The sequence below is a fragment of the Thalassophryne amazonica genome, chromosome 9 (genome assembly GCF_902500255.1).
Source record: "Thalassophryne amazonica chromosome 9, fThaAma1.1, whole genome shotgun sequence".
NCBI lineage: Eukaryota > Metazoa > Chordata > Actinopteri > Batrachoidiformes > Batrachoididae > Thalassophryne > Thalassophryne amazonica.
Window position 1 is genome coordinate 75,403,598 of NC_047111.1, and position 22,041 is coordinate 75,425,638.

The window sequence follows — 22,041 nt, forward strand, 5'->3', positions numbered from 1 at the left end:
CACCAAACCACAATGAATATTTCTTTTCTTTGACTATGTGTTCTTGTCAGGAGGCCTCTGCCATGATATTGAAAGCTGGGATAGAGGAGAGAAGGCTGTACATTTCTGCCACCTGTACATCTAATACAACAACAGTTGAAAACAAAAATAGGAGAATGAAGGAGGAAAAACAAAAACCCCCACCTCCTCCAGTCCTAGTCTCTCGCACTGACAACTCCTTGGCTTTTGTTCCGGCACATTATAGCATGGAAAAACAAGTGAGTATTGCTTTTATATTTGTTGTGACCTAGTTAATCTAAAAAATAGCAAATAATACACCAATTCATTTTTTCCCCTGTTTTTTTTTTTTCTTTCTTTCTTTCCTTTTTTCCTTCAGGTTTGCTGGTACCAGATCTTTGGCCATGCAGCTGAGGGTATTAACCAGAAAGTCCGCCTTGGAGATTGCAGCCTACTAGGAACTGGGAATTTGGTAGGATTTGGCACAAGTATAGAGGATAATTGGTGGTATATTGTGTAACCTGTTGTTTTTCTGATTATGTAATTGCTGAGTTTGTCTGTTTTTAGGTACCAGTCAGTTCTGGTCTGTGTGTCCTGAGGGTAGAAGGACTGGAGCACAATCAGATGTATGTGTTTGCTGTAGCAGCCTATGATGCACAGGGTGATCTCCTGGGCAACACCATAGGAGAGACAACATCCCCAGTTTTGGCATCAATGCCTCTGTCTCTGCTCACCACATGGGTTCACTTAGCACAGGTATAATCAAAATCTAACCTTTTAAAATTGTGACCAATGACAAAGTCTAAGTTTGCATAGCTTATAATGATTTTTTTTAACAATACATTTTACAGTTCATATTACTGATTATGAAACAAATATCTGCATCAAAATGTGAAAAGAGAACCACAAGGAAATAAGTCAAAACAGTGTGATTTGACTCTTTCCTCAGGTGGCATTTCAAATGGGTCAGTATGCTGTAGCAAAGGTTGCCTCCAGGGAACTGTGGAGCCACTACACCAACTCCAGTGAGGGGTTTCACTACACAGAGAAGAGTTTAGCTAAAACAAGGTGAAATGAGATACACAATCACAAGTCTAAATTTTAGTCAAGGAGTCAGATTTTTTTTTTTTTTTACTCGATATCAGCTTTTATTCTACCTCTATTTCATTTTTTGAAGGTTGCGTGTCCAGACCCTTCAGAATTCCTCTTCTCTCCTGTGTAAATTATTCCTCACTTCCATTTTCATTGAGACAGAGATCAACATTCAACAGGGATCACTCTACTGTGACACATTTGGTGACAGTGGGCCATTTATCTGGCAACAGGTAACGAAGGCTTTTGCATGTTCACATGTTGTGTGGCAACCTTGTAATACAGTAAACAGTGGTGTAATGTTATTTTAATAGATACATAGTAAGAATTATTACAGCATTTTTATTGAAAACACATTGCTGGTGTCTATTTGCAGGAATCCAGGATGGCGGAATGTGATCGAGTGCTTGTGGCCATGGACCTGGCACTGTGGCTGAATGACAGTAGTGCTGCTGTACAAGCAGTAGTTTACTGTTATGGGCTGTTGGCACCTCTAATCTTCCACCAGGTCATTTATGAACCAATGGTACAGGTAAGACCTACAAGGGCAAATGATAATAACATAATATTAATAATATTCATTCATTCATTCATTCATTCATTCATTCATATACATACATACAATGCATCTGCATTTAACCCATTCTAATTAAAGTTAGACACAATCCAACCACCAGAAGCAGTGGACAGCCACAGTCCGGCGCCCAGGGACCAACTCCAGATGTCCCTGGGTGACATCATGTGTGTGATGTTGGTAATGCACATCATACAGAATGTTACTGTCATTTAGGAATGTTTGTTTGTTTTACAGGTGCTAATAAAATGCTTGATAGTTTTAGAGGAAAGTTTAATTGCTCTCAAACAAAAATGGACTGGAAACACTTCAGAGGCACTTTTGCACATGATAGCCTGCATCACCTATTACCTTTCAAAGGTACGTGTGCATGTCCAGCATTTGAATGTGTGGTAAGTACAACCCCAGTTCCAATGAAGTAGGGATGTTGTGTAAAATGTAAATTAAAACAGAATACAATGATTTGCAAATCCTCTTCAACCTATATTCAGTTGAATACACCACAAAGACAAGATATTTAATGTTCAAACTGATAAACTTTTTTTGTTTTTGTGCAAATATTTGCTCATTTTAAAATGGATGCCGGCAACACGTTTCAAAAAAGTTGGGATGGGGCAACAAAAGACTGAGAAAGTTGATGAATGCTCAAAGAACACCTGTTTGGAAACAGGTGAGTGTCATGATTGGGTATAAAAGGAGCAACCCTAAAAGGCTCAGCCGTTCACAAGCAAAGATGGGGTGAGGACCACCACTTTGTGAACAACTGCGTGAAAAAATAGTCCAACAGTTTAAGAACATGTTTCTCAACGTTCAATTGCAAGCAATTTAGGGATTCCATCATCTACAGTCCATAATATAATCACAAGATTCAGAGAATCTTGAGAACTTTCTACACGTAAGCGCCAAGGCCAAAAACCAACATTGAATGCCCGTGACCTTCGATCATTCAGGTGGCACTGCATTAAAAACCGACATCATTGTGTTAAGGATCTTACCGCGTGGGCTCAGGAACACTTCAGAAAACCATTGTCAGTTAACACAAATGGACCAGAGCTCATTTAAAATGGACAGACACAAAGTGGAAAAGTGTGCTGTGATCTGATGAGTCCACATTTCAAATTGTTTTTGGAAATCATGAACATCATGTCCTCCGAACAAAAGAGGAAAAAGACCATTCAGAGTGTCACCAGCACAAAGTTCAAAAGCCAGCATCTGTGATGGTATGGGAGTGTGTTAGTGCCCACGGCATGGGCACCATCTATGATGGCACCATCAATGCTGAAAGGTATATCCAGGTTTTGGAGCAACACATGCTGCCATCCAAGCAACATCTTTTTCAGGGACGTCCCTGCTTATTTCAGCAAGACAATGCCAAGCCACATTCTGCACGTGTTACAACAGCGTGGCTTCGTAGTAAAAGAGTGTGGGCCTGCAGTCCAGACCTGTCGCCCATTGGAAATGTGTGATGCATTATGAAGTGCAAAATGACAACGGAGACCCTGGACTGTTGAACAACTGAAGTCATACATCAAGCAAGAATGGGAAAGAATTCCACCTACAAAGCTTCAGCAATTAGTGTCCTCAGCTCCCAAACGCTTATTGAGTGTTGTTAGAAGAAAAGGTGATGTAACAAGGTGGTAAACATACCACTGTCCCAGCTTTTTTGAAATATGTTGCAGGAATCCATTTCAAAATGAGCAAATATTTGCACAAAAACAATAAAGTTTATCAGTTTGAACATTTAATATCTTGTCTTTGTGGTGTATTCAATTGAATATAGGTTGAAGAGGATTTGCAAATCATTGTATTCTGTTTTTATTTACATTTTAAACAACGTCCCAACTTCATGGGAATTGGGGTTGTACATATATATATATATATATATATATACCTTTAAAAAAATCCCAATAGGCTCTTGCTTGAAACATTTATAGTGTACATAAAATTACATTCATGTACTTTGGAATACATTTTAATTAGCACAATTTTGCATAATGTATTGTCCTATTTTAGCACAATTTTTAATGTTTCTGATCCACTGAAGAAAAACAGTTGAGAAAACAATATGGTATTTGCAATATGGTTCTGTCATGCCGTATTTTTTCTCATTTACAAAGCATTTACAAAGCATCATATGTCCAAAAAATATAACTGTAATCGATGTTCACTTACCAAAACTGTCTTCACCTTTTTTGTTTCTTTGTGTGTCTTAGCTAATGTATTGAACTAAGAGTATTTGAAGTATATTTTCTGGAGTTGGACTTTTTGGGGGGTTTTGCATGTGTGTGTGTGTGTTTGTGGTGTGTGCTGTACCCACCCCCAAATACACACACTCACACACACATACAAAACCCCTAAATGCTAAATATAGCTAAATATGCAGTAGTAATTACACTCACTGAGTGACTTAATTAATCCTATACTTAGCCTTACAGTCACATGGAAAAAGATGTAATTCCCAGATTGTTTGTCTGTACAGTTTTATTTAGATTGTAACTTCTCATTCCCCATCTTCTCTGAACAGGCACTACGTGTTCTCAAGCATTATCAAATGGCTTCTATGGTGATAGACTGTGGTCAAAAGCTCCTCCGGGAAGTCTACAATGACCAGCTGCATTTCAGCAGGCTTACAGATTGTAGTGTAAGGAAAAGTCAACATTGATCTATGATTGATTTGTGATTTGCCATGATGACCCAATTTATCTTCACTTAAAAAAAACAAAACAAAAACTATTTTTTATATGGTGTGTGTGTGTGTGTGTGTGTGTGTGTGTGTGTGTGTGTGTGTGTGTGTGTGTGTGTGTGTGTGTGTGTGTGTGTGTGTGTGTGTGTGTGTGTGTACATGTCTAGCCTGAAGTAATGAAATTAAGTCTTCAGCTGAAGGCACTACACATGAAGACAAGAATCACACATGAAGCAGCTCCCACCACGGACAGTGGTAAGACACACACACACAAACTCTCAGTATCGCAATCATGCTGTTCTGAGCACAGCTGATCTTGCAGATCTTAGACATGCAGATCATAGAGATAAAAAAAAACCCCCTCAGTTTATTTCAGGCTTTTAGCAATGATTTGATTATGCTATACATGAATGACAGCTAGTGATTGCTCTATCAGATTCACCAGTACCAAACGAAAACAGTGTAGAGAAGGTGTTGTATGTAGACTAGCTGTTTGTAAAGGTACCTTGACACTTGCACGAATTTGATCCCCGCACTGGCACGCAATCTGCTGTGCCAAAAAGTAAACTCGTAAACTGTGTATGGCTGCATACAAGTGCGCAAAGAAAATTTAGAAATGTTCAAAATCTCTGGCACGCATTCATTTTGTGAACTACACGTGAACATTGCGCAAACAATTCAAAAACACTGTGTGTCACTGTGAGTCATTGCGTCAGTGTAGCGCATCACAGCGCAGCTCATCTGAACAATTATGACAAAAATAACAATTACCAAGCCATTACAATCTAAATAATATAAATAATTACCTTTGAGACAATTCCAGATGTGTTCTCCACGTCATGAAGTGCACGAGAACAGCTGCAGCTGTAGAAAATTCCTCTGTTATTCCGGAGTGATTAGAGGTGGTTTCATCAACCAAGTTCTGAGAGCAAATGATTTATCTGCTACAAATAATTATTTTATATAACACAGCATCCGTTCATTATGTATCTGCCTGCCTGCCTGTCTGATATGCATCATTATCACTTTACTGAGGCGTTGCTAGGCCGGTAGCGTAGATTTATGTCGACGCTACCTGGCTATACCCGCCCGCTGTGCGTAAACAAATGACCTCATAGCCCAAGAACTGTCTGCAGAGGAAAAGATAAAAAGGCGAGAAGTGTGTGTTGGTCCCAATATGAATATTCCGGATGATTTTCTCATGGATAGTACGACAATGAACAGCAGCCAAAGCAGCCATCTTGATGAGGACGCATTGCCGAATTTGGAGAGCAGCGCGCACCAGCCGACACGACATGAGTTAAAGTGAGCCAACTTTTTACGTACGCATTACGTGTTGTGTATCTCAGTAAGTGATAATAATGCAAATAACATGCATCTGTCATGCGGTATGCATTTTATGAGTCCCTCTGTCCATGCCCAGTCGCCCAAAATGACAGATATTTGCCCTCGTCTAACTCAGGCAAATATCTGTCATTTTGGGCGACTGGGCGTGGACGCCGGGCCTCTGAAAATGCATACCGCCCTCCAAAAGCATGTTATTCTATTATTACTACATATATCTGTTTGAGTCTTTCATTTGGCTAACTTGTTCCCATTTCCCACATTTCATTATTTTTTTTCTTTGCTTTAAGAGATAGTCAGGCACATAAATATTTGGACAGTGTCACTTCTGGGTGCATATACTGGTGCTGCTAACACACATCCATCATGCTATGGAACCCAGCCCAGTCTCATGCTATTAGATCATGATACCCTCATGAAATGTAGTATATTTTCATGATGGGACTGTCTAACCCTAATCCTAACTATAACTATAATCGCAACCCAAACGCGCACAGCGGGTCCACAAAAACCCAGTTCAGTCTCACACTATTAGATCTTGATACCATCACCAGTAAGTAAGTCCCTTCAGCTGCTCCCTTGTTTGCACTTGGGGTCGCCACAGCAAATCCAAGGTGGATCTGCATGTTGAATTGGCACAAGTTTTACGCCGGATGCCCTTCCTGACGCAACTCCACATTACATGGAGAAATGTGGCAGGGGTGGGATTTGAACCCGGAACCTTCTGAACTGAAACCAAGCGCATTAACCACTTGGCCACCACCCCTGCTTGATACCATCACCGGTAAATGCACCCATCCTAGAGTCCTGGATGGTAACTGCCTGGGCAAAGTGTGGGCATCCCTTTGTTCTTGTCCAGCCTCTGGGGTCCTTGGCACTGAGGCTCCTGCTTGCTGGATCAAGAAAAAGAAGAAGGTCCTTTATTGTCATTGTACAGTAGTGTTCAGAATAATAGTAGTGCTATGTAACTAAAAAGGTTAATCCAGGTTTTGAGTATATTTCTTATTGTTACATGGGAAACAAGGTACCAATGGATTCAGTAGATTCTCACAAATCCAACAAGACCAAGCATTCATGATATGCACACTCTTAAGGCTATGAAATTGGGCTATTAGTAAAAAAAAAAAGTAGAAAAGGGGGTGTTCACAATAATAGTAGCATCTGCTGTTGACGCTACAAACTCAAAACTATTATGTTCAAACTGGTTTTTTAGCAATCCTGTGAATCAGTAAACTAGTATTTAGTTGTATAACCACAGTTTTTCATGATTTCTTCACATCTGCGAGGCATTACTTTTGTTGGTTTGAAACAAAGATTTTGCTCGTTTACTAGTGTGCTTGGGGTCATTGTCTTGTTGAAACTCCCATTTCAAGGGCATGTCCTCTTCAGCATAAGGCAACATGACCTCTTCAAGTATTTTGACATATCCAAACTGATCCATGATACCTGGTATGCGATATGTAGGCCCAACACCATAGTAGGAGAAACATGCCCGTATCATGATGCTTGCACCACCATGCTTCACTGTCTTCACTGTGAACTATGGCTTGAATTCAGAGTTTAGGGGTCGTCTCACAAACTGTCTGCAGCCCTTGGACCCAAAAAGAACAATTTTACTCTCATCAGTCTACAAAATATTCCTCCATTTGTCTTTAGGCCAGTTGATGTGTTCTTTGGCAAATTGTAACCTCTTTTGCACATGTCTTTTATTTAACAGAGGGACTTTGCGGGGGATTCTTGCAAATAAATTAGCTTCACACAGGCGTCTTCTAACTGTCACAGCACTTACAGGTAACTCCAGACTGTCTTTGATCATCCTGGAGCTTTTGCCATTCTGGTTATTCTTCTATCCATTTTGATGGTTGTTGTCCGTTTTCTTCCACGCATCTCTGGTTTTTTTGTCCATTTTAAAGCATTGGAGATCATTGTAGATGAACAGCCTATAATTTTTTGCACCTGCATATAACTTTTCCCCTTTCCAATCAACTTTTTAATCAAACTACGCTGTTCTTCTGAACAATGTCTTGAATGTCCCATTTTCCTCAGGCTTTCAAAGAGAAAAGCATGTTCAACAGGTGCTGGCTTCATCCTTAAATAGGGGACATCTGATTCACACCTGTTTGTTCCACAAAATTGACGAACTCACTGACTGAATGCCACACTACTATTATTGTGAACACCCCCTTTTCTACTTTTTTTTACTAATAGCCCAATTTCATAGCCTTAAGAGTGTGCATATCATGAATGCTTGGTCTTGTTGGATTTGTGAGAATCTACTGAATCTACTGGTACCTTGATTCCCATGTAACAATAAGAAATATACTCAAAACCTGGATTAATCTTTTTAGTCACATAGCACTACTATTATTCTGAACACTACTGTACATAGATGAGTACATACAATGAAATTTGTCCTCTGCATTTAACCAATCCTAATTATAGGTAGACACAACCCAACCACTAGCAGCAGTGAGCAGCCATAGTCTGGCACCTAGTGACGAATTCCAGATGGAGAGATAGTGCCTTGGTCAGAGGCACAGAGAGGAGCAGACCCTAAATGAGCATGTTTTTGATAGTGGGAGGAAATTGGAGTGCCCGGAGGAAACCCATGCAGACACTGGTAGAACATGCAATCTCTACACAGAAAGGATCTGTTGGGAAGTAATCCCAGCACCTTCTTGCTGTAAGGCAACATTGTTAACTACTAAGCCGCTGTGTCTCCCAAAAGAATATGACACTTGACCAATAATATCTAACCTGTTATTCCTTCACAATGCAAGTGGTAGTCCTCATCTGAGTCTCCTTAAGGAAGTCATTCTAATGTTATTCAAGGATCTTCCAAGGATACCTAATACCAAAATCATGTATTTGTCACCTTAGTGTCCACGTCTCACAACCATACAGTTAGACAATAAATAGAAGGATCCAAAAGACCTTGAAGTTCATTATCCTGAAAAGGCATCAGAATTGCCAAACACCTCTGTACAACAACCTCATGAATCTATAAGCTCTTCTCAGGCATCTCTCGATCTTAAAGGCCAAGGACACAGAGACTTCAATGTTACTGCCAAGATAAGTGAATTGCTTTACAAGTTCAATACTTTGGCCACATGCAAATACACTTGCAATGGCCGAATCCAGGAAATTATTGAATGCCTGGATCTTAGTCTTTATTCAGGACAGTTGCAAACCCAGACACTCCAATTTCTCACTCAGCTTCTCAAGTGCTGCAGTCCTGGTGTTGTTGACCGAACGGTCCCCCCTAAAACTGAGTCTGCCCTGCCTTCACTGCGCATGTGTCATTTTGGAGTGTCAGCAGCAATTCACTGATTATCACCTCGTTTCTGCTTAAAGCTGCACTCCAGTCATCATCTATCTCAGTGACAGATATCTGAAGCTTTTGTACAACAATCAATTCCACATAAATTCTGCATTATTTCATCATAAAAGATGGGGGGGGGCGATCAGAGCGCCACAGCAGCATGTCTGCGACCAGGGGCGTGCTGGGAACATTTTTCAGCCCGGGAGTTTCATATCCAACCGGCCCACAAACCGCCACTGCACAGGGTTAATAAGAGTTCTACTGTGGCATTTAAATCCATCATTTATGTGCTGACTGACTGTGAAAATTGGGTGGCTTATAATATCAATCAATCAATCAATTTTTTTATATAGCGCCAAATCACAACAAACAGTTGCCCCAAGGCGCTTTATATTGTAAGGCAAGGCCATACAATAATTATGTAAAACCCCAACGGTCAAAATGACCCCCTGTGAGCAAGCACTTGGCTGCAGTGGGAAGGAAAAACTCCCTTTTAACAGGAAGAAACCTCCAGCAGAACCAGGCTCAGGGAGGGGCAGTCTTCTGCTGGGACTGGTTGGGGCTGAGGGAGAGAACCAGGAAAAAGACATACTGTGGAGGGGAGCAGAGATCGATCACTAATGATTAAATGCAGAGTGGTGCATACAGAGCAAAAAGAGAAAGAAACAATGCATCATGGGAACCCCCCAGCAGTCTACGTCTATAGCAGCATAACTAAGGGATGGTTCAGGGTCACCTGATCCAGCCCTAACTATAAGCTTTAGCAAAAGGAAAGTTTTAAGCCTAATCTTAAAAGTAGAGAGGGTGTCTGTCTCCCTGATCTGAATTGGGAGCTGGTTCCACAGGAGAGGAGCCTGAAAGCTGAAGGCTCTGACTCCCATTCTACTCTTACAAACCCTAGGAACTACAAGTAAGCCTGCAGTCTGAGAGCGAAGCGCTCTATTGGGGTGATATGGTACTACGAGGTCCCTAAGATAAGATGGGACCTGATTATTCAAAACCTTATAAGTAAGAAGAAGAATTTTAAATTCTATTCTAGAATTAACAGGAAGCCAATGAAGAGAGGCCAGTATGGGTGAGATATGCTCTCTCCTTCTAGTCCCTGTCATTACTCTAGCTGCAGCATTTTGAATTAACTGAAGGCTTTTTAGGGAACTTTTAGGACAACCTGATAATAATGAATTACAATAGTCCAGCCTAGAGGAAATAAATGCATGAATTAGTTATTCAGCATCACTCTGAGACAAGACCTTTCTGATTTTAGAGATATTGCGTAAATGCAAAAAAGCAGTCCTACATATTTGTTTAATATGCGCTTTGAATGAAATATCCTGATCAAAAATGACTCCAAGATTTCTCACAGTATTACTAGAGGTCAGGGTAATGCCATCCAGAGTAAGGATCTGGTTAGACACCATGTTTCTAAGATTTGTGGGGCCAGGTACAATAACTTCAGTTTTATCTGAGTTTAAAAGCAGGAAATTAGAGGTCATCCATGTCTTTATGTCTGTAAGACAATCCTGCAGTTTAGCTAATTGGTGTGTGTCCTCTGGCTTCATGGATAGATAAAGCTGGGTATCATCTGCGTAACAATGAAAATTTAAGCAATACCGTCTAATAATACTGCCTAAGGGAAGCATGTATAAAGTGAATAAAATTGGTCCTAGCACAGAACCTTGTGGAACTCCATAATTAACTTTAGTCTGTGAAGAAGATTCCCCATTTACATGAACAAATTGTAATCTATTAGACAAATATGATTCAAACCACCGCAGCGCAGTGCCTTTAATACCTATGGCATGCTCTAATCTCTGTAATAAAATTTTATGGTCAACAGTATCAAAAGCAGCACTGAGGTCTAACAGAACAAGCACAGAGATGAGTCCACTGTCCGAGGCCATAAGAAGATCATTTGTAACCTTCACTAATGCTGTTTCTGTGCTATGATGAATTCTAAAACCTGACTGAAACTCTTCAAATAGACCATTCCTCTGCAGATGATCAGTTAGCTGTTTTACAACTACCCTTTCAAGAATTTTTGAGAGAAAAGGAAGGTTGGAGATTGGCCTATAATTAGCTAAGATAGCTGGGTCAAGTGATGGCTTTTTAAGTAATGGTTTAATTACTGCCACCTTAAAAGCCTGTGGTACATAGCCAACTAACAAAGATAGATTGATCATATTTAAGATCGAAGCATTAAATAATGGTAGGGCTTCCTTGAGCAGCCTGGTAGGAATGGGGTCTAATAAACATGTTGATGGTTTGGATGAAGTAACTAATGAAAATAACTCAGACAGAACAATCGGAGAGAAAGCGTCTAACCAAATACCGGCATCACTGAAAGCAGCCAAAGATAACGATACGTACTTGGGATGGTTATGAGTAATTTTTTCTCTAATAGTTAAAATTTTGTTAGCAAAGAAAGTCATGAAGTCATTACTAGTTAAAGTTAATGGAATACTCAGCTCAGTAGAGCTCTGACTCTTTGTCAGCCTGGCTACAGTGCTGAAAAGAAACCTGGGGTTGTTCTTATTTTCTTCAATTAGTGATGAGTAGAAAGATGTCCTAGCTTTACGGAGGGCTTTTTTATAGAGCAACAGACTCTTTTTCCAGGCTAAGTGAAGATCTTCTAAATTAGTGAGACACCATTTCCTCTCCAACTTACGGGTTATCTGCTTTAAGCTACGAGTTTGTGAGTTATACCACGGAGTCAGGCACTTCTGATTTAAAGCTCTCTTTTTCAGAGGAGCTACAGCATCCAAAGTTGTCTTCAATGAGGATGTAAAACTATTGACGAGATACTCTATCTCACTTACAGAGTTTAGATAGCTACTCTGCACTGTGTTGGTATATGGCATTAGAGAACATAAAGAAGGAATCATATCCTTAAACCTAGTTACAGCGCTTTCTGAAAGACTTCTAGTGTAATGAAACTTATTCCCCACTGCTGGGTAGTCCATCAGAGTAAATGTAAATGTTATTAAGAAATGATCAGACAGAAGGGAGTTTTCAGGGAATACTGTTAAGTATTCTATTTCCATACCATAAGTCAGAACAAGATCTAAGATATGATTAAAGTGGTGGGTGGACTCATTTACATTTTGAGCAAAGCCAATAGAGTCTAATAATAGATTAAATGCAGTATTGAGGCTGTCATTCTCAGCATCTGTGTGGATGTTAAAATCGCCCACTATAATTATCTTATCTGAGCTAAGCACTAAGTCAGACAAAAGGTCTGAAAATTCACAGAGAAACTCACAGTAACGACCAGGTGGACGATAGATAATAACAAATAAAACTGGTTTTTGGGACTTCCAATTTGGATGGACAAGACTAAGAGTCAAGCTTTCAAATGAATTAAAGCTCTGTCTGGGTTTTTGATTAATTAATAAGCTGGAATGGAAGATTGCTGCTAATCCTCCGCCCCAGCCCGTGCTACGAGCATTCTGACAGTTAGTGTGACTCGGGGGTGTTGACTCATTTAAACTAACATATTCATCCTGCTGTAACCAGGTTTCTGTAAGGCAGAATAAATCAATATGTTGGTCAATTATTATATCATTTACCAACAGGGACTTAGAAGAGAGAGACCTAATGTTTAATAGACCACATTTAACTGTTTTAGTCTGTGGTGCAGTTGAAGGTGCTATATTATTTTTTCTTTTTGAATTTTTACTGGTTATTGGTAGTCTGGGAGCAGGCACCGTCTCTACGGGGATGGGGTAATGAGGGGATGGCAGGGGGAGAGAAGCTGCAGAGAGGTGTGTAAGACTACAACTCTGCTTCCTGGTCCCAACCCTGGATAGTCACGGTTTGGAGGATTTAAGAAAATTGGCCAGATTTCTAGAAATGAGAGCTGCTCCATCCAAAGTGGGATGGATGCCGTCTCTCCTAACAAGACCAGGTTTTCCCCAGAAGCTTTGCCAATTATCTATGAAGCCCACCTCATTTTTTGGACACCACTCAGACAGCCAGCAATTCAAGGAGAACATGCGGCTAAACATGTCACTCCCGGTCTGATTGGGGAGGGGCCCAGAGAAAACTACAGAGTCCGACATTGTTTTTGCAAAGTTACACACCGATTTAATGTTAATTTTAGTGACCTCCGATTGGCGTAACCGGGTGTCATTACTGCCGACGTGAATTACAATCTTACCAAATTTACGCTTAGCCTTAGCCAGCAGTTTCAAATTTCCTTCAATGTCGCCTGCTCTGGCCCCCGGAAGACAATTGACTATGGTTGCTGGTGTCGCTAACTTCACATTTCTCAAAACAGAGTCGCCAATAACCAGAGTTTGATCCTCGGCGGGTGTGTCGTCGAGTGGGGAAAAACGGTTAGAGATGTGAACAGGTTGGCGGTGTACACGGGGCTTCTGTTTAGGGCTACGCTTCCTCCTCACAGTCACCCAGTCGGCCTGCTTTCCCGGCTGCTCGGGATCTGCCAGGGGGTAACTAACGGCGGCTAAGCTACCTTGGTCCGCACCGACTACAGGGGCCTGGCTAGCTGTAGAATTTTCCACGGTGCGGAGCCGAGTCTCCAATTCGCCCAGCCTGGCCTCCAAAGCTACGAATAAGCTACACTTATTACAAGTACCGTTACTGCTAAAGGAGGCCGAGGAATAACTAAACATTTCACACCCAGAGCAGAAAAGTGCGGGAGAGACAGGAGAAGCAGCCATGCTAAATCGGCTAAGAGCTAGTAGCTACGCTAAGCTAGCGGATTCCTAAAAACACGCAAAGTGAATAATGTGTAAATAATTTAGAGGTGATTCAGCAGAAGGAGTGCTTTAGTTAAGGCACGTAAAGATTACACTGGGAAACAAATCGTAATCTAGATAACTAGATCAATCTAACTGCGCAGATTAAACAGCTAACAGATACAGAAAAACACCGCTGTGCTCCGGAACAGGAAGTGTTACAATACCGCAGTGAGAGCCAACCACCAGTAGAGGCAAGCAACTCTTGCTTGCCTCTACTGGTGGTTGGTAGAAAGTAAAAGTTAGTTAGTTAAAACAAGAACGGTATTGTTAACTCACCAGTACACCACCTAAGCAGTGAAGTCCCATACTGTAAGTAGCTGGAAGAGGTGGTACTACAAATGTTGATACGGCTGACATCCTGGCATCAACAGGCATGTAGCTGGCATTGCACTCATGCACATAGCTCCAGCGACTGATGAAAATGTTCATGTTTTGGACCACAAGGTGGACACAATACAGGTAGTACCAATTCGAATGACTCCATAAATGTACACCGAACCATCAGAAGTACCGTTACTTGTCAGACAGTGGTAGTAACGAGATAGTGAGCAACTTGAAAGTGTGGAGACTTTCAAGTCAAGACTTAAGATGCACTTCTTTTGCCTTTCATATAACTAGCATAGTGGTACAGTTTTGTTTTACGCTTTTTACTCTTTTAATTCATGTTATTAGTAATTGGAGCGGGCCATGGCCTCAACTTTACGTAAATTCTGGGTCTTTTAGTAAAGCTTAGGGCTAGCGGCTGGCGATCACCTTAGTATTTCTTCTGTTTTTGTTGTTGATTAATGCTGGCAAATTATACAGTATTTTTTGTCTTTCTGATGCCTGATTCTGTTTTTTATCTCTGTTTAAGGTGCAGCTCCATCCAGAGATGGGAGTTGTATTTGTGTTGGCGGCCCTCCTGTCCTGTGCACCAACAGCAATTCTTGTATATTCGTCCGTGAATTGTTCTGTGAATTGTTTCTGTAATTTATGTTTGTAGCATGGCCCAAGCAGAGGGTCACCCCTTTGAGTGTGGTCTGCTTGAGGTTTCTTCCTCAGAGGGAGTTTTTCCTTACCACTGTTGCTCTGGGGGTTGGTAAGGTTAGACCTTACCTGTGTGAAGTGCCTTGAGGCAACTCTGTTGTGATTTGGCGCTATATAAAAGAAAATAAATTGAAATTGAAATTGAATTGAGCGTCACAACAGCTACCGGGTCGCGCCTTTATGTCGTCGCTGTGTACCTCACTGGAGCGTTTTCCTTGAAAATGACAACAATGACATCTGGTGGTTTTATTTATTTTTGCCCCGACATCATCTTGAAACATTTGGAAAATATAGGACCGTTGATTATGAAAAATACGCAAAATACAAGAAGAAATGTAAGTATAAATATTTGTATTTTACTTAAAATACTGAAAATAAATGAATAAATATTGCTTTGTTGGAAAAGAAATATTACAAATTCTATACAGAGCAATGGCACAAATAGAACATTTGTTCAAAAGTTACTTTGAGTAATACACACAAACTGAGTAATACACACAAACTGAACTAAACATGGATGAAATCAGATCAACCATCACAGATAAATCCTAAGTGCAAATGAACAAACAAACAAATGAACGAACAAGCAGCCAGGTAATTAGTGCAACATTGTGCTCCTGAGAAGTGCACTGATATCTGCAACTTTGTTTATAACAATGTCATTGTCAAATGCCATTAAGATGGTTTTCTCAGAAGACATCAGCATGAATGCCTCCAAGTGCTCCTGATGAAGTGTGCTCCGCAATCTGTTTTTGATAAATTTTAAGGTGGAGAAACTTCTTTCACAGGGCACCTGGGAGATTGAGAGGGTCAATAAAAACTTGTATGCCAGCCCAATAACATGGTAGGCATCTGTTAGCAAATTATACTGACTCAGTACCAAGTACACACAAATCACAGTTTCTGCAAGAAGCACAAATCCTGCTCCCTATCTCTGTGTCTAACTCAGTTTCATCTGTATCATTCTCAGTGCCTGCCCTTACAGTGTAACCCTCTAGTGAAGACTTTTTCAGCCTGTCCCATTGAGCTGCAAGATTGCACAACTCAGCCTGCAAAGTACTCAGTGTTGCCCTTTCGTCAAAACTAATCAGGCATTTGCTTATCTGCTCTAAGCCTCCAATTGTCAGTCCATTAATTTGTATTTAATGAAAGTTTCTAGGGTCTAGGCAGGCAAAATCTGAAGCCAGTTTACCATTAGCAGCAAACCTTTTTTCAGTGCTTCCCGTCACAGTGTCCAGGATAACATTGTGAACATTTATCTCAAATGTAGCATCAGATGAGGCTACTGGCTCATCCTCCTCAAGTTCTCCAGGCATTCTTTTTGTTTTTCTGATACGCTTCTGTGGAAGCTCTGTTTGCACCTCCAAGTCACAGTTCTCCTCTTCAAACTTTTTGTTTGCCCATTGCACAAAAACATCAGCTGCCCCTTGCACAGACTCAAAATCCCTGGCACATTGCTTTAAACTCTCCTGTATCTCCTCAACAAGCCTCTGAGATGACAAAATGTCCAACCCTTCAGTTTGTAAATATTTGGACAGTGGGGATGTATGCTGAAAAACACGAAGGAAAATTTGAGCAGTTAATATGATCTGAAATTTCAAAAGTGTTTCAATGAAGCCCTTTGCTTTAGCTCTCACTGTTGGTTTCATTGTGACATCTCGCAAAACCTTTTCTAAGGTCAGCAGAAGGTCAACATACAGTCCATCTTGGGGACTACCATACCTGCCAAAGACTTTGCTTAGAGCCTGATCCTTAGCCCACCATCTTGTTTCACCTATTGGTATCAGCTTTCTGTGACGCTTGTCCTTAGAGACTTCCTCCCAGACTTGCATTCTTTTATATGATTCCCTTAGAAAAACTGCAATATCATTGAGCAAGGAAAAAAAGAGAAGCACTTTCAACCACACTTCCTGTAGTGTTTGACAGCACTAAATTGAGGATATGTGCGTAACACCAAACATGGATCTGCATGGGGGACTGCTCAGACAAAAACGTGGAAAATCCTTTATAGGGACCTTGCATGCTTGCTGCTTGTTTTTGTCTATTTATATCGTGTGAAGCACTTTGTGACCTTGGTTTGTGAAAAGTGCTATATAAATAAAGCTAGCTTACTTACTTACTTACTTACTTACTTACTTACTTACTCCATCCGTGATGTTGCCCACACATTTGCTGATGTCCAGGTTGAGCTTGAATAGAGTTTCCTTTAACAGCTCAAGTAAGTACTTGCCTGTGGATTTTTCACAGTTTATGACACCAACCAAACGTTCATGTATGGTGTCTGTTACATATCTCAAAATTACAGCACACTGATCAGTTGAAGTGATATCTTGAGTGGTATCAATTTGGATTGAAAACATACCCGCTTCTGTAACCTCATCTGCTATAGAGGCCTTAATTAACTCGCTGAGTGAATCAACAACTTTAACAGTGTGGTTGGACATTAGAGTGATCAATGAACCTCTCCCCTTTGCCCCACTGTCATGTTTTTTGCTCTGTTCAATGCAGCTGTTGATATGTTGCTGAAGACACAGATCATATCAGCTTAGGAGTAGGAGCAGTTCTAAAAAGTTGCCATGGTTCACATCACTGTTCTCCAGCATATAAGCAGCTTCTGCTCTATGTCCTCTGTAACTCAGTCCACATTTGCCTAAAACTTTGATCACATCTATTATCTGGTCCATCACCTGGCGTTTCTTCTTTACCTCCTCATGGTGTAAAGACATTTGCTTGCCTACAAGAAGGCTTTTTACATCAGCCTTTTTAGCAGACATGAAGTAGGAGTCAGCACTGTCCCTATGGAGTTTGCTTTTCTCATGCTCCTCAATTCTTTGAACATGTTTCCATGTTTTAAAGTCATGCTTTATAAAAGGACTTTCACTAGTAGGAGGGACATATGCCAAACATACAGAGCAGTACAGTGATTTGGATTTCTCTGAGTAAGTTAGCCATTTTCTGTTTGTTCCATGCTTGTGAAAAACGTTGGCTAGTAGGGGCTCTTTAGTTGATTGCTGTGGGTGGAAATGGAAAAACATGACAAAATCCTTGGACTGAGGGTGAACAAAATAATCAAAAGGCTCCGTCTCATCTACATTTGACTCTTCCTGTCCCTGATGAGCTTCTGTGGTCTCTTTGGCCTCTGTCTCCTGTTCACTGTCCCTTCTCTCAACACCTGGCTCACCTGTGAAATATGCAGGCAGAGAGCAGTATTTATTAATAACATAATATAGTATAATATACACACTTTGTGGATAGAGTTTGACCTACCACGCTCAGAAGTGCTTGTCCCTTCCCTAACTTCAGCTTCATCTGTAGGTCTGCTTTCAATTGGACTTTGCTGCTGCTCAAGTACTGCAAAAAGCATGCAATCAATGGGTTAGTAGGTTGACAACTTTAGTTTCAAAATGATGCATTAGAACATTGCTAATTACTTAAATATAATTTAAATGCATTTTATACACAATTGGATATTTTAATTAAATATTTGTGTGTGTCTGTTTTTTTTTAACCAAAAAATGCAATTAAAAGGGTTAGTAGTCTACTTTAGCATCCAAATATGCATTGTTGCATTATTATTGTTTTTTATCACCAATAAAACAATATACAGTTTATCAATCTCTAATATGTGAATTACTTAAATAGCGCGTGGTCTATGCACAGCATCTTAGCATATATTAATTAGCCTGTTATGCCCGGCCCTATTTACCATTTCCCTCTTCACCACTCCTCCTATTTGCTAGTAGCGCAAGTCCCATCTGGGCGCACTGGGCTTGATAGGACTGAACTAACTGTAATGAATGCATAGGGGTGTTAAACGTGTAATGGGATGTCCCTACCTTAGGCTTTGGAAAAGATAACAGCGTTGCAAAAGAAGCAGTCTTAAGTTATTTTCTTGTGAATTTTTGTGATTGTATAACATTTCTAACACTTAATGTCTTCACTTTAAGATACAGCAGCCCAAGTGTCTTGTTGTGTAGCCTAACAGTTAGTGGTGGTCATATAACACCCCCTCACAACGGCCCCAGGTTGGACCAGCCCACCGGGAAAACTCCCGATTCTCCCGATTACCCAGCACGCCGTCGTCTGCAACTGACTCTCTGAGGCTGACTCTCTACACCCAAAGCGATCAAAGGGAATAATGTGATTATTAACCATCAGATGACAAAGTAAGACGTCTTAAATCATTCTAAAGTCAGTTTTAAGCAGAAACAAGGCGATAATCGGTGAATCGCTGCTGATGCTCCGAAATGACACACGTCAGATGTGCTGCTGTGGCACTCTGATCACTCCCCATCTTTTATTATCACTTAAAGTGGATATGACACTTAAAGACAACATAGTCTTATTACATGTAACAAAGGTTATATAATTCGGTCAACCTAAGCGTTTTGGGAAAATGGACACGGTTCTCCCGTTATATACAACATTTGAACGTCCCGCCACTGAAAAATGTGCACGCCCCGTGACCAGCTTCCCGCTGAGCACCAGACCTGAAATATGTCACTGCGTGTAGACCATACTGGCTTGGTGGCCGTTGTTTACACTTTTTTTAGCGGCAGAAACTTTGATTAAACACAGCTGTCAGGGACTTGTTTGTCGATATGCCTGACCAGTGTGTCACAGCGTATTGCACAAACACAAGGGCGAAAGTTTTTAGCCTTTTCAAGTCCAGGCAGATTGATCGAAAGCCGCGGTGTTGTGTGATGCACGAAATGTCAGGCTGCCGCTCGCTCCGCTCGCACACCCGCATTTGGTCTCGACAGCAGACACTTTCCTCTACCGTCACAATGTTCTCACCGCTCACAGGAACACCTAAAATGTCAACCCCAAATAATATGTTCACAATAATCTTGAAATGGTCAAGGAACTTGTAAAAATATCAATGCAATACGTAGTAAACACGGCGGCAGCATGTTTATTGTTGTTTTCGGCGATCTTTTTCGAAACTTTCGCCGTTTATTTACTATTCTTTCGTGAAAATAATATAACTAAACACAGGTGAATGCAATGCCAGGCACTCCAAAATGGCAAAAATCCGAAGGTAATGACGGTGGTCCGCAAGTAGTAGCTACACTATCGCGGCTCCGGAAAAATAACAAAGGCAGTAAACAGACGCTAGAATTGAAAATGCTATAATTATAATGTTATAAACAACAGCAACAAAAATCAAACCCTCCCTTACCATTCCGTATTCTGCAGCCTGTCAAAATCCATCAGAATTGGCACATCTCTTGCCTCTGCTTCGGCTCCGCCATAAACACTTTTGGCATTATTTTTGCTGTCAGAATGCTTCTGGTTTGAATGTTCGTCCGAAAGATACGGCTCCAATCTGTAGGATCTAATCACTGCTGGGACATCCTCAGGATCCGAGTCCGTCTCGATTTCCTCACAGAAATTATCCACACTTGAAGAGGAGTCAGAAAAGTTCTCGATCTCGTCACTGTCCATGCCGAGGTCTGTCTGTTCCTTTTGTCAATCTAACAGACAAAGATGGGACTCTACACGCTGTGACGTCACGGCATCATGTGACCGCTGATGGAACGCTGCCAGCACGCTTTCCAAGAAACACACTTTTGAGAAGCTGTACAAACTTTATTTCTCAGTGATAATGATTAAAACCAATTTCAATTTACTATACTGTATGTATATTTTCATATTTATATCAGTTTTACCTAATTTTTTAGGTGTCATATCCACTTTAAAGCAGTGGTGTCCAAACTATTCCAGAAAGGGCCAAGAGGGTGCAGGTTTTATTTGCAGCCACTGACTCCAGCAGGTGATTTCACTGATGAACTTAACCCACCTGCTCAAAGTGATGTTAATCAGTGAAATCACCTGCTGGAGTCAGTGGCTACAAAGAAAATCCGCACCCTCTCAGCCCTTTCTGGAATAGTTTGGACACCACTGACTTAAAGTGTAGGTAACATGATATGTAATGTGTTTTTTTTTTGAGTATTTAAGAATAAAATTAAACAGTTTGAAGTTTATTGTCATGGCGGGTGGCGACCTGGCCCCAGGAGCGGTAGAACCCACAATGCAAACTCCCAGACTAGGCTTTGGTGTAAGAGAAATATGGTCTTTTATTCAGGCTCAGGTAGGTACACATGTGGTCATTCAGCGGAGGAAAGGTACTAGCAGGGTTAGGCTGAGATGAAGTCATGGACAAGCAGGGTTCAATGGCACGAGCAAACACAGACATATGGAAAGAGGCAAGAGGTATGGTCGAGGTAATACAGAGCAGTAGTTTGATACACGGCTTGGTAAAAACAGAACTGATAAACGTGTACAGAGACAACAATCTAGCAGTGAGCTGTGAGACTGTGAGGGCTTAAATTACAGGTGGTGTAAACAAGGTGCATGTGCAGACTGATTAGGTAACAAGGGGCACGTGTGGAGGGAAGATTCTAGAAAGGCTAGTGGACAAAGATTAAACACTGCAAGATATGGAGGAAGAGAGTGCACCAAGTGGAGTGATGTAGGATACAGAAATACGTAAACAGGTGCAAAGAGCGTGAGTGAAAGCAAACACAAAGCAGACAGAATAAAAGTGAGAGAGAGACATGACAGGTGCAGGGAGTATGTACCCGTTTCTCAGAAAAAAAAAAATCATAAATAAAAAAAATCCACACTTCCCCATCTCTTTTTTCACTTTTTCTGATGTCTGGGTAGTAAAACTAATTTTCTTTTTATCATTATTATTTTCAGTTGATTACGAGCCAAAGAGCTGGCAAAAAAAAAAAAAAAAAAAAATACAAAAAAACAGTTTATTATCTCCACTCCCATGCTGAAATTGCCTGCATTATTTATTTATTTATTTATTTATTTTATAATCACGATTCTCTGTTCTGAAGTCTGCCAGTATTATCACTGTTGTCAGACTGAAGGTTTTCCTCCAAGGTTTTGTCTCCTTTAGGTTTAAGGATATGATTCCTTCGTTATGTTCTCTAATGTCATATACCAACACAGAGCAGAGTAGCTACCTAAACTCTGTAAGGGAGTTAGAGTATCTCGTCAATAGTTTTACATCCTCTTTGAAGACAACTTTGGATGCTGTAGCTCCTCTGAAAAAGAGAGCTTTAAATCAGAAGTGTCTGACTCCGTGGTATAACTCACAAACTCGTAGCTTAAAGCAGATAACCCGTAAGTTGGAGAGGAAATGGCGTCTCACTAACTTAGAAGATCTTCACTTAGCCTGGAAAAAGAGTTTGTTGCTCTATAAAAAAGCCCTCCGTAAAGCTAGGAC

General features: G+C 40.7%; 1 protein-coding gene and 1 long non-coding RNA gene across 2 annotated transcripts in view; both read left to right on the top strand.

Annotated features, from left to right (window-relative positions):
- LOC117517415 (cilia- and flagella-associated protein 54-like) overlaps positions 1-22,041 on the top strand; it is a 133,783-nt gene that overhangs the window by 33,459 nt on the left and 78,283 nt on the right. The window contains exons 20-28 of the mRNA XM_034178419.1: positions 51-257; positions 377-469; positions 565-753; positions 947-1,065; positions 1,175-1,322; positions 1,466-1,621; positions 1,901-2,023; positions 4,188-4,304; positions 4,514-4,601. Of these exons, the coding sequence (XP_034034310.1) occupies positions 51-257; positions 377-469; positions 565-753; positions 947-1,065; positions 1,175-1,322; positions 1,466-1,621; positions 1,901-2,023; positions 4,188-4,304; positions 4,514-4,601 (1,240 nt within the window). The remainder of the gene's footprint in view (positions 1-50; positions 258-376; positions 470-564; positions 754-946; positions 1,066-1,174; positions 1,323-1,465; positions 1,622-1,900; positions 2,024-4,187; positions 4,305-4,513; positions 4,602-22,041) is intronic.
- On the top strand, positions 6,598-8,395 carry LOC117517422. Its single transcript, XR_004562723.1, has 3 exons — positions 6,598-6,626; positions 6,920-6,926; positions 8,085-8,395. It is a non-coding gene; the product is annotated as an uncharacterized LOC117517422 (long non-coding RNA).